A 14,768-nucleotide genomic window follows, 5' to 3' on the forward strand; every position below is an offset into this window, starting at 1 on the left:
TCCTGGAAGCACGACCAGGACATGTCCTCCAGCTTTCCTGTGCACGTGCATGCCTCTCTCGGATGTTGGCACGCAACATCCAGTACCTGTGAGGTGCTATTAAAAACATGGGTAATTTTACATCCGAAAATATTGCATATAGGTTTAATGGTTTCATGCTGGCTCACATTAAAAATGACTCCCAAGTGAAGATGACAAGGGGGAAATATTCGTTATTTAGTTCTTTTCTTACATTAAGCTATCATAATAAAGTACATTTCTGGGTTGCATTCTCTAGAGTGCTTTTTACTAAATAAATGGCCAAAAATAACTTTTTCCTTCCAGTAAGATTTCATGATTCAGCACATTCAATTTTCACTGTAAAAGGTTGAAATAAAGAGTACAAAACAAAGCGAGGAGCAAGAAACAGGCGAGAAAAACCAAGGAATGTTGGAAGGTGAGGGTCCCGCTTCACCACACAAGTGCTTTCTGAGACAAACCTTGCTGATGTGAAAGTTGTATTTGTTTAGGTACCTGAACTGCACTCAGGTTTTGAGGAAGCAGGTAGATAAGAGTAGGAGAGAGCAGTAGGTTTTCATCAAAGGGGCATATTAGAGAATATAAGCTCACCTGGGGTAGGAGAGGGCAGGGGGGTCAGCTCCTTCCAACCCCAGTGCCAGCCACAGACCCCAGGATGTGAGTGCCCACCTGGTCCCATTTCTTGCCTACAGAGCAGCTCCAGATGTTTATGGCAAAGGTTCTACAGCTGGTCATCCGTCAGGTGACACCAAAGACACCAAAGACAGGAGTCGCGGGGTACCGGGTCCTGGCCTCCTTCTCCAGAGCTGCGTGCAGCTCGGCTTCGAGTGGCCCAGGTACTTGCTTTCACTGCGGCTTTATAGGGGGAATCTTGGTCCTCCGTCTCCCCTTTTGTGGGAGATCTCTTGCGCCCGCCCCCCCCCCCCATTTCACTGTGACTGCCAGGCAGAAGGCTGCTTCTCACTAGATTATTAGTGGAACCTCATCTCCAAGGAGGTCTTCCTCCTCCAACATTACCGAAACGGCCCGGGGCACTCCGCGCCATCCTCCGCTTGGGAGGGTGCACGCGTCCACACCGACAGCTCTAGGCCTCCCGGGGCCTGGAACCGGCTTCTGGACAGGTGTCCCGGCCGGGACGGCCCGTCTGGGGCCTGGCGCTCTCTCTTGGCCAAAGCAGGCTAGGAACGCCCCGGGGGAAGGAGCGGGTTTTGTGGGGGTGGCGGTCCCGGCAAGGCAACAGAGTTTCCCCATGGAGGGCCCTGCGTCCGGCCAGGGGCAGCCCGGAGGTCCCCAGCCCTCCCACCGCGGCCAGCTCAGACCCAGCTGCGGCCTCGGGGCGCGGCGGCCGGCGGGCTGCGGGGCGCCCGCGGGCACCTCCTCGAGCCCCCGCTCGGCCCCCGCGCGCCGCGCGCCGCCTCCCGCGATGGAAGGCAGCGCAGCGCGTGCGCACTGGCGCGCTCGCGGCCCGGCCCGTGGGCTCTCCCGGGAGGGCGGGAGGTGGGAACGTGGGGAGGCGCCGGGCCGCACACCCTCCCGGCCCGCCGCCGGCGCTGCCGTCACCTCGCGGCTGGGGCGCCCCGCCACGCCCGTCGAATGAGTGGCTCAGGTAAGCGCGCGGAGGCTGCCCGAGATCCCGTCGGGGACCCCCCCCGCCCCGGAGTGAGGCCCCCCGGAGGCCACGGGCCCGCAAAGTTGAACTTCGCGCGTCGCGGGCCCGGCGCTGGATGGCAGAGCCGGAGTGCGCTCTCCTCGCTTGCGGGAGCGCGGGCTGGGAGTGCGGCGAAGGTGCGCGGCGGGGCTGGGGAGCGCGGGGGCCCGGGACCTGGGGCGGCACTCTGGGCCCAGCCGCTCGGGGAACTTTAGCGCCGGGCCCTGGCAGCGTCGTGGAGGCCGGCGAGCACGCCTGAGGGGCCTCGCGAGTCCCCGGTGGCCTCTCCTCGAGGCCCTCCCAGGCTAGGCTGCGGAGAGCTGAGCGCGTGCCAGGAGCCCTCGGTGCGGGAGAGGCGCGCACGGGCGCGGGCGGAGACTGGGGGCTCTGGGATTCCGGGAAGGACCCGGGATTTCTCCATCACGGCCCCTCCCCCAATACAAAGTGGGACCCTCGGAGGGCCGGAGGGAGGGGTCGAAACCCGAGGTGTCCGGACGAGAAGGCGGGAAGCAATTAAAACTCCTCCTTTCGGATTAACAACCAAAAATTGATCGATGTGTCAGGAATACCGCTGATTTATGAAAGGTGCTTATTTCTCTGGTATGGAGGATTTTATGTTCTCCAGGTGAAACCGAGTTCACCCAGCTCCAGCGTAGATTGATGTTTTAATAAAAATAAATAAAGGCGAAAAGCTTGCCTGGTCTTTGGGGACATCGAGTCTCAAATCGCAGAGTTAGACTAACAAATCAAATTGCATTATCTTTACATTTCATGTCTTAATCGTGTGCCTAAAAATCGCAAGCAAGCCGGAGAGCGCCCTCGTTTCGAAAGTTTTAATATAGTGCTTAAAAGTTGGAACATCTAGCGATCAATGTTTCATAAGCAAATTGGCACGGGGAGCGCCCTGTAATTGTGATAAGTGGCAGGCGTCGCGGAGCGGACGCGGGGCGAGCGCGGGCGGCGGCGGGAGGCAGCACGGGTTCCGCGGGGGAGAGGGTGGCGGCGGCGGCGCCCGGAGCGCGCGGCGCCCGTAGATGGCGCCCTGGCCCCACGCTAGGCTCGGGAGCTGCGCTCCGCCGGGCCGCGCGCGGGCGGGGGAGCTGGCGGGGGCGTGGGGCGGGCGCGCAGCGCGAGGCTCCGCACTGGCGGTGGACTTGGACCAGGGCCGCGCGGCACAGCGCGAAAAACCTCCAGCTTATTGTTGGCGTCGTTAATTTAAGGCCTGAGCAGTACTGGGGGCGGATAGGGGTCCTTGAGTCTGGGATGTCCATGGGAGCTTAGGATCTGCCCTGGAGAGACCCCTACCTGGCTGCGGCTCTGGCCTGGTGGCCACCACGCAGCTCCAGTCCTGGCTCTCCCTGGGATCGCGGCCTGGGCTGGGCCCTGGGGTGCCGATACGCGTGGGTGTGGGCGAGGGTCGGCCGTGAGGCGACAAGGACGCCAACTTCAAAGCTGCCCACCGATCACTCCAGAGGGCGGCCGGGACGGTCCAGAGGCCGCCTGCACCCCGCGCGGGACGCACAACCCGAGCCTGCGCCGGCTCTGCCGCCGCGGCCGCTAGTGCGCCGCGCTTTGCAATGTAAATTTCAGCGAGACAAATTGCTTATTAATAGTCTAGAAGAGAAGCGGGTTTCTTTCTTTCTTCTTTTCTTTATCTGTTTTTATTTCTGCATGGCCTCCAGCTATACCCGGGGCAGCCTCGCCGCCCAGCAGCTTCCTCTTCATTTCAATATCCTAAAGAAAATGCAAATTTCCACAGTGTGGCCTTTTTAAAAAGTTAAATTAGCAACAGCTTTAAGTGACTCCATTAGTATGGAAAACATACACATGTTTAGTGTGAGAATAGCTTCCCTTTCACAGGGCTCATTCTGGACTGTACATTTAGCAGACCCTCGCATGGGGAAAGAATATAGTCGCTGCCAGCGTGTCGCCAAAGGCGCACCCCCGCGTGGCCTGCGCTGGGCTTCCCGGGAGAGGTTGTCCCGACACCGCGCGCCGACACACCCCGACCGCCGGCTTGGATCCCTTAGAAGTGGCGAGAATGAGGGCGAAAGGGTTTATGCAGGCGAGAAGGGAGGCGGGCTTGACACATTTCTGTCCAAGGGCGGTGTGCTCACCCTTCCTTCCCAGCCTCTTTGTCCGGGTCCCCGCAGCTCAGGTAATTAAGCGAGCGGACTGAGCGGGCCTGGCCGCTGTCATCCACCTCCACACTTTCCGCAGGAGAAGGGGTGTGTGCATGCTCCCTTGAGCAGTGGCCAGGGCGTGGGCGAAGGTCGCGGGCAGAGGAGGACGTCAGTGGCGTGCCAACCTGTTCACCTGCTCCCCTTGGCTCTCTGCCACCCCAGCTCCTTTGCCTGGGTTGGCAAACTCGGTGTTTCAAACCAGAATCTCACTGGCAAAGTTTTGCGCTCCATCGGCTTCCAGATGAGGTGGTGCAGTCCCGCCATGGGATCTGTCTGCCCCCCTCCTTTACCTTTAAGCCAGTGGCAGGGCACGCCAACCCCGTCCAGGAAAGAGTTAAGATTTATGGTGTGCCTGAGAGGTCTTGTTAGGATGTAATCTGCATTTTTAAACTACTGCGTAATAAAAAGTGAGAAGTTTTGAGACACCTTTCTTGATTATACCTTTGGTGATACTTTAGGTTTTACATTTAATTTGCATTTTGTTCTTAGTGAATATTGAAGTCTTGAGTGGAGGATTGAATTTTATTAGGACATCTGGACTGACAATATCAAATCAGACACCAGTGTCCCAAAGCATGCTAAAATTTCAGAGTTAATTAGAACGCAGTGTGTTTAATTAAAGCCAATTATAATATTTGAAATTATCTGATCGATCGGTGTTTCTGCAGTTTGGGTCTGTGGAGGTGTTGATTGGCGGACTGCGCGCGCCGTTTCGATCTAGAAACTGCTCTGGGGGAAGTTTGCTTTGTAAACTGGCGGGGCGGGAGCTCTCGGAATCCAGTCCGGGGCGCCGGCTCGGGCTCCTCCTGCCGGACTGCCTTGGGGCGCCGCTGAAGGCAGCTCGGGAAATCCCAGCTCGTTGTGAAATCTCTGTACCTTTTCGGATCCGAGGGACCCCCGGCAGGCACGAGCCGTCTTGACCCGCTCTGGTGCTCCTGCCGAGCGTGTTGCGGAGAGGCAACCTTTAAGGTTGCAAGGTGCGTAGGGAGAAGCCCGACTGGCAGAGAGCGAGCGTGTGATTTCGGATTCTCGCTCCCACCAAGGAGCTCCAGGGGCTGACTCGAAATGTGGGGTTAGCCAAAGTGACCGGAAGGGCCGGGGAAAAGTTAGGACCAGGAGAGAGGAATTAACTGTTTCCTTTCTAATTTCGCACGCTGCAGGAGCCGAGGTGCGCTCAGCATCCTCGGCCCCGCTCGGAGCTAGGCTTTCCGGGGAGGCGGTCGAGAACGGTCCGGCTGGCGTCCGCGGCCCCCGCAGGGCCGGGCACCTGGGAGCGCGTGGTTCCCTCCGGGGAGCGGGCTCGGTGCTCGCCGCCTGGGCCTTATTCCGGGTGCCCCGGCTCGGCCTGACTTTGCAGACACACGTGAGCGACAGTTAGGACCGGGCGGCGGGCGGACGGCTCTGCGCGCTCCTGGGGTCACCGGGTCAGCGAGGCCTAGGTGCGCCCGGTGCGCAGGAGCCGCGGCCCCGCCGGTGCGGGCGGGCGGGGAGCGGCGGCGGCCACCTGCCCGGGCCTGGGTGGAAGTCTGGGCGGCTCGGCTCGCGGCGGCGCGGCGGCACTCTGCTCTGCTCACCCCAGGAGGCGCTGTTTGTCAAACTTGGCCGCCTCGCCAGGAGGCGCCTGCACCTTCTCACTAGGAGTATTGAGCCCTTTTCGGTCCTTAGGGTCGGCCTGCAGGAGCCTGACCCTTCCAGAATGACCGGGCTTGAGGAGGCGGTGCAGAGATCAGGGGTCTGAGACCCTCCGATGTTCGTTTTTTAGTTGTGAATCCTTCCAGCCAGGCCTCGCGCCTTCCAGCGCAGAGCAGAGGAGCCCGTAGGAGCGCCCCTTGTGTGCGGGGCAAGATGCCCAGTTACTTGCTTCCGAGGGCGGGCAGGAGGCGCGTCCTGGTTTGCGTTCTGTCGCCACAACCTCCCTAGAACCCCGCAGCCTCCGTCCCTGTCCAGCCAGGGCGAAGGCACGTTCCCTGGGCCTGGAAACCTCCCCAGACTCTGGCCCGGCCCCCTTGGTGCGTCGCTTAACAGGTTGGGGTGGTCTGAGTGCGGAGCCCGGGCTTTCCCGACCTCCCCAGGCCCACGGCCCGCGTACCCCCCGCGGTAGAAGGCCAAGCCCCGGCGCACCCAGGGACCGCGCCACCGACCCACGCCGGGCAGGGTTTGCGAGTGCCCGGCTGTGCCACCCCAGCCCGCAGTGCGCCCTCGCAGAGTTACTGCCCTCTCCCGCTCTCCCAGCCCCTATGGCCTCCTGCTCGCCCGTGCCCAAGGTCAGTCCGACTCTCCGCTTTCGGGTGTTTTTCCCCCCAGGCTCTGCCTGTGGCGCCGGGCTCGGAGCGGGACTGGAGGCCGGGTCACCGGCGCGGTCTGAGCGTGACCCCCAGGCGCGGAGGACGTGGGGGCGGGCCGCGCCTGCAACTCAGCACTGGAGGCGGGAAAGAGAACCGCTGGCCTTCGGCGCGTGGCTCCCACCCTTTCCCGAGGGCTCTGAGGGGCACGGCCGCGCAGCCTGGGCCCGAGGACACCGGCCCTACGAGGGAGCCGCACCCGGCCGCGCCCCGCACCCCGGATCCCTCTTAGGCATCGGCTTCCAGGAACCGTGGCCCGGGCTTCTCAACGCCGGAAATGCAGTTTCTGACTCCTTGGAAGGCTGGTAGGGAGTGCGGCTGGCTCCCCGGTCTCGGCCAAGGGCCAGAAGGGGCATTCACCGAGTGCCCCCTGGACACGGGTCCAGAGCGGACTCAGAGGCCGGCCGTGCACTCTGGGACCCCAACTTGGCCGAAGTTTCTGGATGGCTCGGAGGCCGGCACCAGCCTGGCTCCCGCTTACCAGGCCCCGCACCACGCGGCCGAGGAAGACCCGGGACGGGGCAGACGCGAAGGGGAAGTTCACGCCTGGCGCGCGCGCGTAGCCGCCCGCCCCCTCCCGCGGGTGGGTAGTGGGCGCGGGCGGAGGGCCTGGCGCGCGGGCGGCCCGAGCACGGCGCGGCCGGCAGGGAAGCCGGAGCAGGCCCGGGCGCGGGCGCCTCGCAGTTGTACCGCCTGGCCCAGCCTCCGGTGGTGCCGCGGGTCAGCGGCCAAGCGCGGCCGCGGCCCTGCGCCCTGCAAGCCGCTCCCCGAGCGGGGCTCCAGGGGCTGCGAGCGCTGTCTCTTTAAGGTCACTGCCTGCTCCGGCACGACGTGGGGAGGACAGCTGGGCACTGGCCATCTGACTGACTCCGGCGTGACATCTGGGAGCCCACTGGTGTGTGGCACGCGAAGCGCTTGATGCCGCTATTTAAATGCAAATGCGAGGGGGCTCATTGAAGCCTCTCCCCGTAAATCCGCACAAAAGGAATACTTCCCACCCTCCGAGGAGGAGGAGGCGGCTGCGGCGCGAGGGCCACCCGTGCAAATCGCGTTGAACGCGGGGCCCTGAGCGGTGGCCGCCGCCGTGGTGGCCCGCGGGGTTTCCAGCGAAGGTCAGGCCCCGCCCGGGCCGGCCCCTGGGCGTCTATCTGGCCCCTGGGAGCGCTCTGTGCGCGGAGGCTGGACCGGCGGTAGCGGCGGGCCTGCGCAACTTCCACAGTGTCAGCCTGTCCCCCCCTCGGCGTCTCCTGCCGGGGTACTGGGCGCCCTTAGGTCCCCAGGGAGGGAGAGGGGCGGGGCAGGGCTCCCCGCGGGGGGCGGCGGGCGCGGTCACGCGCTGCAGCTTCTCTCTGGACAACCGGGATGGGCCTGCAGTCCCCGCCCCCTCCCTGGCCTGGGTGCTGGGCCCCCGGCTCCTCTCGGCCGCTGCTCCCGCCCCATCAAGGCGAACCCCTGGAGTAGGGCTAGGTGGGGGCCGAGGGCACTGCCCTCCTAGGCCGCTCCGCAGCAGGCCCGTGTGGAGACCCTGCCCGGGTGGCAAGTCCCTGTGCCCGCAGCTCGGAGCCAGCAGTGGAGTGACAAAAAAGATAAAGTTGGTGAATGATAAAGACCGTATTTTCCACGCTTTGGGTGCGGGACCAGATGATCTAGAAAATGAGCTGAAATGGATTCAGCCTCCGAGCCTGTTGTGAGAGCAGCTGACTCCCCCATTTCGGGCCAGATGGCTGCTGAACACAGATTTGCATTCATTTTCGCTTAATATCGTCCAAAATAGTGGGGCAGCTGCATTTGTTGTCAAAAAGGTTTAAAACCCCTTTTCTTTCTGGGGCAGGATCGTTACCTTCTGTGATGGGCTTATAGAACTTTTTTTCCCTCTTTAGTCAACAGTATCAGATTTAGAAGGATTTGTTTTTAAACCTTCTAATTTGGTAATCAGATTTAAATCGCCTTGGCGCGTGTAATCTGAATTAAAGATACTGTAAATGATTTTAAGCATGATACTTTCGTTAGAGCAAAAAAGGGAGCACCTCCAGCCTGGGCTGGGCATTTTAGGAAGTGTGCTACAAAGGAAGCATTGTTTCCTCTTTCCAACTTCATCTTTTCCGAACAGGCACTTTGCATAATCTGACAATAACGCTTGCCTGGGCGCTCGCCTTGCGTGAGCCCCCGAAGCAGCTAAATACGCAGAGACAAAGCCCTGTCTCCACCCCACCCTCCACCCCTGAGCAACTTTATTTTGCGTTGTCCCTCCACGAAGAAAGTGTTCCCTCTTCCACTGGGTTGGCTGTGGGTGGAAAGCGCTGGGCTTATTAGGAATACAGAAATTTTCTTTTAATTTATCGTGAATAGTTTCCATACACTTTGATTTAAGGTTATTAACATTCTATAGACAGTGGCATCTTTAATATGTGGCGATCGCTTCTAAAGACTAATCTCATTACCCTCAAATAGTCATAAAATATGATTTTATTATACTTACGTATTTAATTAGACGGCCGGCACCGGAATGGATTTTGAGATGGGACTGGCGCAACAGCTGTGGTAATTCACTTATCTTTGGCAATAGTCATTAACCCCCAACACCAGCAAAATAGATTGCTTTCCAGAACTGCTTTTTTCTCACCCCTTCCAAGAGGCTTGGGGGTCCCCAGATAAGGTAAATCGGACTTCGATTTTCCCGATTAATTAAAATATTAACGTACCCACCCTGCCAATTCATGAAATAAAAGGAGTGCCACCCCAGACCCGGCGTGAAGAGTCTGTCCCGCGACACACTTGCACCCTGAAACCTGTTTTTTGGTTTTTGTTTGTTTTAATCAAAAGGGCCTGATTTCTCTCGGCAGGAAAGTGCTGGGACAGCTCCCGGTCGTCCCCTGGGCCCCCGCTCCGTGTCAGGCACAGGTCCTTTCGGTGGGCAGTGCGCCTGGGCGCCGAGTCCTGGCTGCAGGAGCCCGGCCGCCGGGCCCACGCGCTGCTCGCGCCCCGCTGCCCTCCCAATTCCTCGAAACCAGGTCTGGAAGGTCGCGCGCCGCGCGCTCACCGGGGCTCAGCGGCACCGGGGGCAGGACCCGGGCGCCCGCAGCGTCTGCTCGGCTTTTAGAGCGGCTGGCGCCGGGGAGGTCTGGTCACCGCGCGGGGCGCACAGCCGGACACCCGGCCCCGGGTCGCCGGAGAGGCCGGGCGCGCTTCCTGTCTGCCCAGAGAGCCCGGAGCCTTCTTTGTCACTCGCTGCGCCTAAGGACAGGCCGGGGGAAGGGGTCTCCCGTGGCCACGGGGAAAGAGAGCGCGCATCGAGCAGAGCCCGCCTCCGACGTGGGTTCCCCAGCCCGACACACTTGGTGGCCTCCGCCGGGCCAGAGAGCTCGAGCACCCCGCGAGGCCCAGCCGGGGGCACATCGGCCCCGCAGCAGCCTTCGGTCTGTTTGCAAACCGGGCTGAACTGCGCGCCCCGCCTTGGCCGGGGAGCCCTGCCCCACCCCTCCAGCCCCCGCCCCCCGCCCCGGCCGGGTGCTCGCCCCTCCAGCCCCCTGCCCGCGGCCTGCCGGCATCTACCCGCCTCCAGCTCTGGGCCGTCCCGGGGCGACCCGCGGCCCCTCGCGTCTACGGCCGGCGTCTGGGCAACTGGGGGCGCCCCTGCGTTTTACCCTCGCCTCCCCACCGTGCTTTGACTTGTGTGGCTGATGTCGGGAGGAGGGGTTGAGGGGCCAGGCTGCAGTCGCGCACTGCCTGTCTGTCTGCTTTGGAGACTGATTTGGGCGAGGAGAAACTTCCTTGGCGGCGGGTGGGCGCGAGGAGCCGCGGCGCGCGGCTGGGGGCGGCGGCGGCGCTGGGCGGCGGCGGGGCTCGCGGGGCTCGCGGGGCTCGGGCCGGCTCGCGGCGCCGTCAGGCAGTCAGTCGGCGAGCGCGGCGGCGGCGGCGGCGGCGGCGAGGGGCGCGGCGAGGGGCGGCCGCTCCCATATATGGCGCAGGCGCCGCCCCCCGACGTCACCCTCTGACAGCGCCGCTCCCGGGGGCTTCGAGTTTTGGCTCCCGGGAAAGGGTCCATTCCTCGGGGAGAGAGGGCTGAGTTTTGTGCGCCTCCGTCCGCTGCGCGCGCCGCTCCAGGCCCCGCCGCGCCCCGCCTGCGCCCGGGACTGCGCCGCGGCACTCACTGCCCCGTTTATTTGTCTTTGGAGCAGGCGGGCCGCGCCAGAAGCGGGCGATCCCGCAGTGCCCTGCAGCCGCGGACGCCGCCTGGCTAGGATGACACCACGTTGAGCGCGCCTGCAAACAACAACAACAACAACAAGAGCCGCCGCGACCACCGCGTCCTGCTCCTCCGAAGCGCCGCCGCCGCCGCCGCCGGTGGAGCCGCCGCTGGAGCCGCCTCCGCGCCCCCGGCCGTCCGGAGCGCCCAGCCGCCGGTGTATGTCGCGCCTGCCCGGGACGGGCTGAAGCCGGCGGCGGGCCGGACCGCAGGCGCCGAGCAGGGCCAGCGCGGCCAAGGCAGCCGCCTGCCGCCGAGCCCCCCAGCGCCGCTGCTCGCGGAAGCGCTTTCGGCTGGGAGCGGCGGCCGCCGCCAGCAGTTTTCATGTTTGGGATTCAGGAGAATATTCCGCGCGGGGGGACGACCATGAAGGAGGAGCCGCTGGGCAGCGGCATGAACCCGGTGCGCTCGTGGATGCATACGGCGGGGGTGGTGGACGCCAACACGGCCGCCCAGAGGTACGTACCGGCCGCCCCCGCGCGCCCCGGGCCCGGCCCCGCCGGGTCCCCGCGGCCGGCCGGCGCCGCGCTCCTCACCGGGCCGCTGTCTCTTTCCTCCCGCAGCGGCGTGGGGCTGGCGCGGGCGCACTTCGAGAAGCAGCCTCCCTCCAACCTCCGGAAGTCCAATTTCTTCCACTTCGTGCTGGCGCTCTACGACAGGCAGGGGCAGCCGGTGGAGATTGAAAGGACCGCTTTTGTGGACTTTGTGGAGAAAGAGAAAGTAAGTGCAAACACGCAATCACGCCCTCCGGCTTCCTAGAAGTGGGAGGCAGGCGCTGCCCCAGCGCGGTGGCCCCGGGTACCCCCTCGGCGGCGGGGACGGCTCGGCCAGGCGCCCCTGCCGCCGCCACGTGCGGCCGACCGGGCCCGCGGAGGGCTGGGCAACTTCTCTGCGCCCCCGAGTCTCTCCGGGCGAGGAGGGCGCTGGGCTTCCAGCAGCAAAGTGACATCAGCGCGCTGCTCCCGGCTAGGAGTCCTGCCTTGTGTGAGGCCAAGGGGCCTCGGTCGTGGAGGGGGACCGAGTGCGGTGGCCGCGCCGGACACCAGGCGCACTAAACGCAATTGTTTATCGTTACTTTCAGGAGCCCAACAACGAGAAAACCAACAACGGCATCCACTATAAACTCCAGTTGCTCTACAGCAACGGTAAGTGGCAGCGGCTGCTCCTGCCTTCCCGCCCCGCTGGCTCGCTCTTTCCTTTTGCGCGATGCTTAAAGGACGTAAAGATTTCGAGATTAAAATGACACGGATGTAAACACGAAATCTTCTCATGGCATAGAAGGAAAACAAAACATAAACGATCAATAAGTCGATGGCACTTCACATGATTAACCGGTCCGGCTTGAAGTAGAAAGTAAAAAGGGGATCGATGTGGGCGCCAGCAGAACATCACTTTTAAGTGACTTTTTTCAATTTTGCAAATTAATGTTAATTACTGAGATGGGGGTAGCTCTGTACCTGGAGCACGGCTTACTTCCTGTGCACGGATTTTTAAAAAATCCTCGAGAGACACTAGAAAGAGTTGAGACTCTCACTTAGTTTCCATTTTGTGCTTTCTGTTTTCTAAAAATAAATGAGCACATGGGCCCTCCCGGTGCAGCAACCGGGCCTGCTCTCAGCCAGAGTCCTTTGCCCCTTTCAATGCAAACCCTAAGAGTCTCAAGGTTCTTAATTAAGAAAGAAGAAAAATTAAAACGAGTGCCTGGGTTCTCTTTCCTGCCTTTGGAAGGCAGGCCTAAGTTTTGCTGCATCACGGCGGCAGCAGTCCTGAGCTACCCACTTCCTGTGCCCCCGAGTGCCCTCGCTGAAATCCTGATGAGAATTTGTCCCTGTTTCTTGCAGGAGTCAGAACGGAGCAGGATCTGTATGTTCGCCTCATAGATTCAATGACCAAACAGGTGAGAAAGTTTAAGCCTCTTGCACTAGTTTTCACTGCTCAGCTGGGGCTGTCCTGGAGTTTCAGGGAGGAGAGGGGCTGACAAATAGATCCGGTGTATTTGTTTCTCATTTAGTTTTCTTGACATGCTAATAAGAATCCCCTATTTATTGGAATAAATGAAGCGATTGGTGAAATAGTTTATGTTGCCATTAGAACAGGACATATATGCTTTATTAAATGACTTGTGATTGGAATCAAATTCTGTCTTAATTAATCATGGTAATTAATATTTGACAGAAAAATTTCAAGATCTCCCCCTTGTATATTTTTAAGCGTTTCTCTCTCTGCTTGGAATCATTTCATTGATTTTTTTCCCCCTATAACAAAGGCAACTAACTCCTTTCCAAAGCCCATTGAGTTGGACTTGATTAGTTCATTTTTCTCTCCTTTCCAGTGTGATGTTCTCGGTAACACGAGACATGTATTTGGATTTAAAAGTTAAATGTGTTGGGGTGAAAAGTCACCTTGTTCTCCTCTAGTCCATCTTCACCTCTCAGCCCCCCATCTCCATAATTCAAACTCTGAGCTCCAGGGGTCACCCAAACCCGTCCATTGCTCTGGGGGCAGCTTCTCATCCCTTTCCACTCTCTGTCATACCTTGTAAATAACATAATTACAAGCAGTTCCTTATTCAATTATTTAACTTGTCTTGGTCAACTTTTCCGATCATAACTTGGCTATCAGTCATGTGATGAAGTTGCAGGAAAGCGCTTCATTGCTTTTTGACATTGCGCAGTCTTGGGCTGGTTTTGTGTTGCGTGGTATGTTGTTGCTTAGTTGTTTTTAAAGATTTCCCCCCAGTTTTCTTAAAATAGTGTTGGGGGAGGAGGTCAGTCCAATTCCTCAGTGAAATCCACTTTGCACAGGTTGATTTAAAATATGCTTCCAAACTGAGCTTCATGCTTAGAAATGAAAGTGGCGTCTTCCGTTTTGATGTTAACTTTAAGAATTGTGAGCCAAGTGGAAAAGAACTCTCTCGTCCTTCTTGCAGCCCAGCACACAGGCTTCCTACTGTCTGCAGGGCAATTAGTTTTCAGATTTTACTTCCCTTTGAAAAAGTTTGTCCTTACCTAGGCAACAAGCTTGCTGGATTTTAGTGTCTGCAGTGGTAAAAACAGTGTGGTTTTCTCTTAGAGGAAAACAGATCTGACAGGTAAACTGTGGTCTTTCTGACAAAGGCGGTGGAGGCGGTGTGCCCTTGGGTAATTATTTCACTGGGATTCAGTGAAGCCTCTGGAACTCCAGCTCCGCGTGGACAGGGTGCTTTTATTTCCTTTGTATATAAGGGCTAAATGTTTTGGGAAATCGCTGTGTTCTAACGAAGAGGTTGAAGAGGTTGATGCAGGCAGCGCTGAGTTTTTGCACAGAGGAGGAGGAGGTTTCCGTTTTAAGTGCACTTTTATTGTTCATTTATCCCTGTACCTTTGCAGTATAAACAGTTGAAAATAAAGGCATTTAATCTCCTCTCACTGACAGAGATGGGGGGTGGTGGGGAGAAGGAAAGAAATAGCCCAGTAACTGATCAAAGAGTCAATGGCGCTGAACCGACAGTTTATGGATTTCTGTTTGTGCTACAAAATAAAAAATAAATCAAATATAAATACGCGGATCCATCCGAGGACGAGCCGCTCTCTCAGAAGTGCCAGCGCCCGCCGCGGCCACGCGCCCCGAGCCCCAGGCGGCCCGGCGGCCTGCGGTGACACCATTACCGCCACGGTTCCCAGCCTACCAGGAGGGAGGCGCTGGGTGAGGGGCTCGCGGGAGCCCCGCGCTCTTCCCAGAGGGCAGCCCCGGGCTTCCTAGAGAAAGGGCTTTGTCCGCCTGGAAGTGGACGGAAGTGTCAGAAGTCCCGGGGAGGTTGGAAGCAATTTCCAGATCGTTTTCGGGGGGCGGGGGCGGGAACTGGAGTGAGGACTCCCCTCCCCCCTTCCTTGCAATTTTCTGCGGGGGAACTTGCGGCTCCTGGCCCCCGCCCCCGGCCCCTCCCCCAGTGGCCTTTTCCCCTTTCTTTTTTTTTTCCCCTCTCTGTTTTTGGGAGGTCGGCGGTGGGGCAGGCGCGGGCGGCCCCCGGCACGGGTTCCCGGCGGCGGAGCCGGGCTGAGCGCGGTCGTGAGCGCACCTAGGGCTTCGCACCATCTGGCGGAGCCTCTGCTCAAAACCCAGCAGAGCGTGTGTGCGCAGACACTGCCTTTTTACCCGAGAAAAATCATTGTTAGCAGTTTCAAAATAAACACCAGATTGGCCATTAGCACTTTCTTTGCAAATATCATCCGGCGAGGAGCACGTGGCCGCGCGGGCTCGGGCGCCCTGGGGCCCCCAGCCCTCCTGCCGGGCGCCCGCCAGGCCGGGCCCGGCGCGGCCACGTGCGGCTGCAGCGCCAGGGCCCCCGGGGC

At 60.1% G+C, this 14,768-nt stretch overlaps 1 protein-coding gene across 21 annotated transcripts in view; it reads left to right on the top strand.

Moving 5' to 3' along the window:
- Positions 1-1,460: 1,460 nt before the first annotated feature.
- Positions 1,461-14,768, top strand: part of EBF3 (EBF transcription factor 3) — a 129,140-nt gene continuing 115,832 nt past the window's right edge. For 16 of the 21 annotated variants that reach the window (XM_081572993.1, XM_081573006.1, XM_081572991.1 and 13 more), the window contains exons 1-4: positions 10,185-10,895; positions 11,001-11,157; positions 11,519-11,582; positions 12,279-12,334. In XM_081572993.1, the coding sequence (XP_081429119.1) occupies positions 10,762-10,895; positions 11,001-11,157; positions 11,519-11,582; positions 12,279-12,334 (411 nt within the window). In that variant the 5' untranslated portion in view covers positions 10,185-10,761. Of the gene's footprint in view, positions 1,625-10,174; positions 10,896-11,000; positions 11,158-11,518; positions 11,583-12,278; positions 12,335-14,768 lie in introns of those variants that run through there. The other 5 variants (XM_081573001.1, XM_081573005.1, XM_081573013.1 and 2 more) reach the window with 4 other exon arrangements.

The sequence above is a fragment of the Giraffa tippelskirchi genome, chromosome 2 (assembly GCF_054371585.1).
Source record: "Giraffa tippelskirchi isolate mGirTip1 chromosome 2, T2T-mGirTip1v1.2.pri, whole genome shotgun sequence".
Classification (NCBI taxonomy): Eukaryota; Metazoa; Chordata; class Mammalia; order Artiodactyla; family Giraffidae; genus Giraffa; species Giraffa tippelskirchi.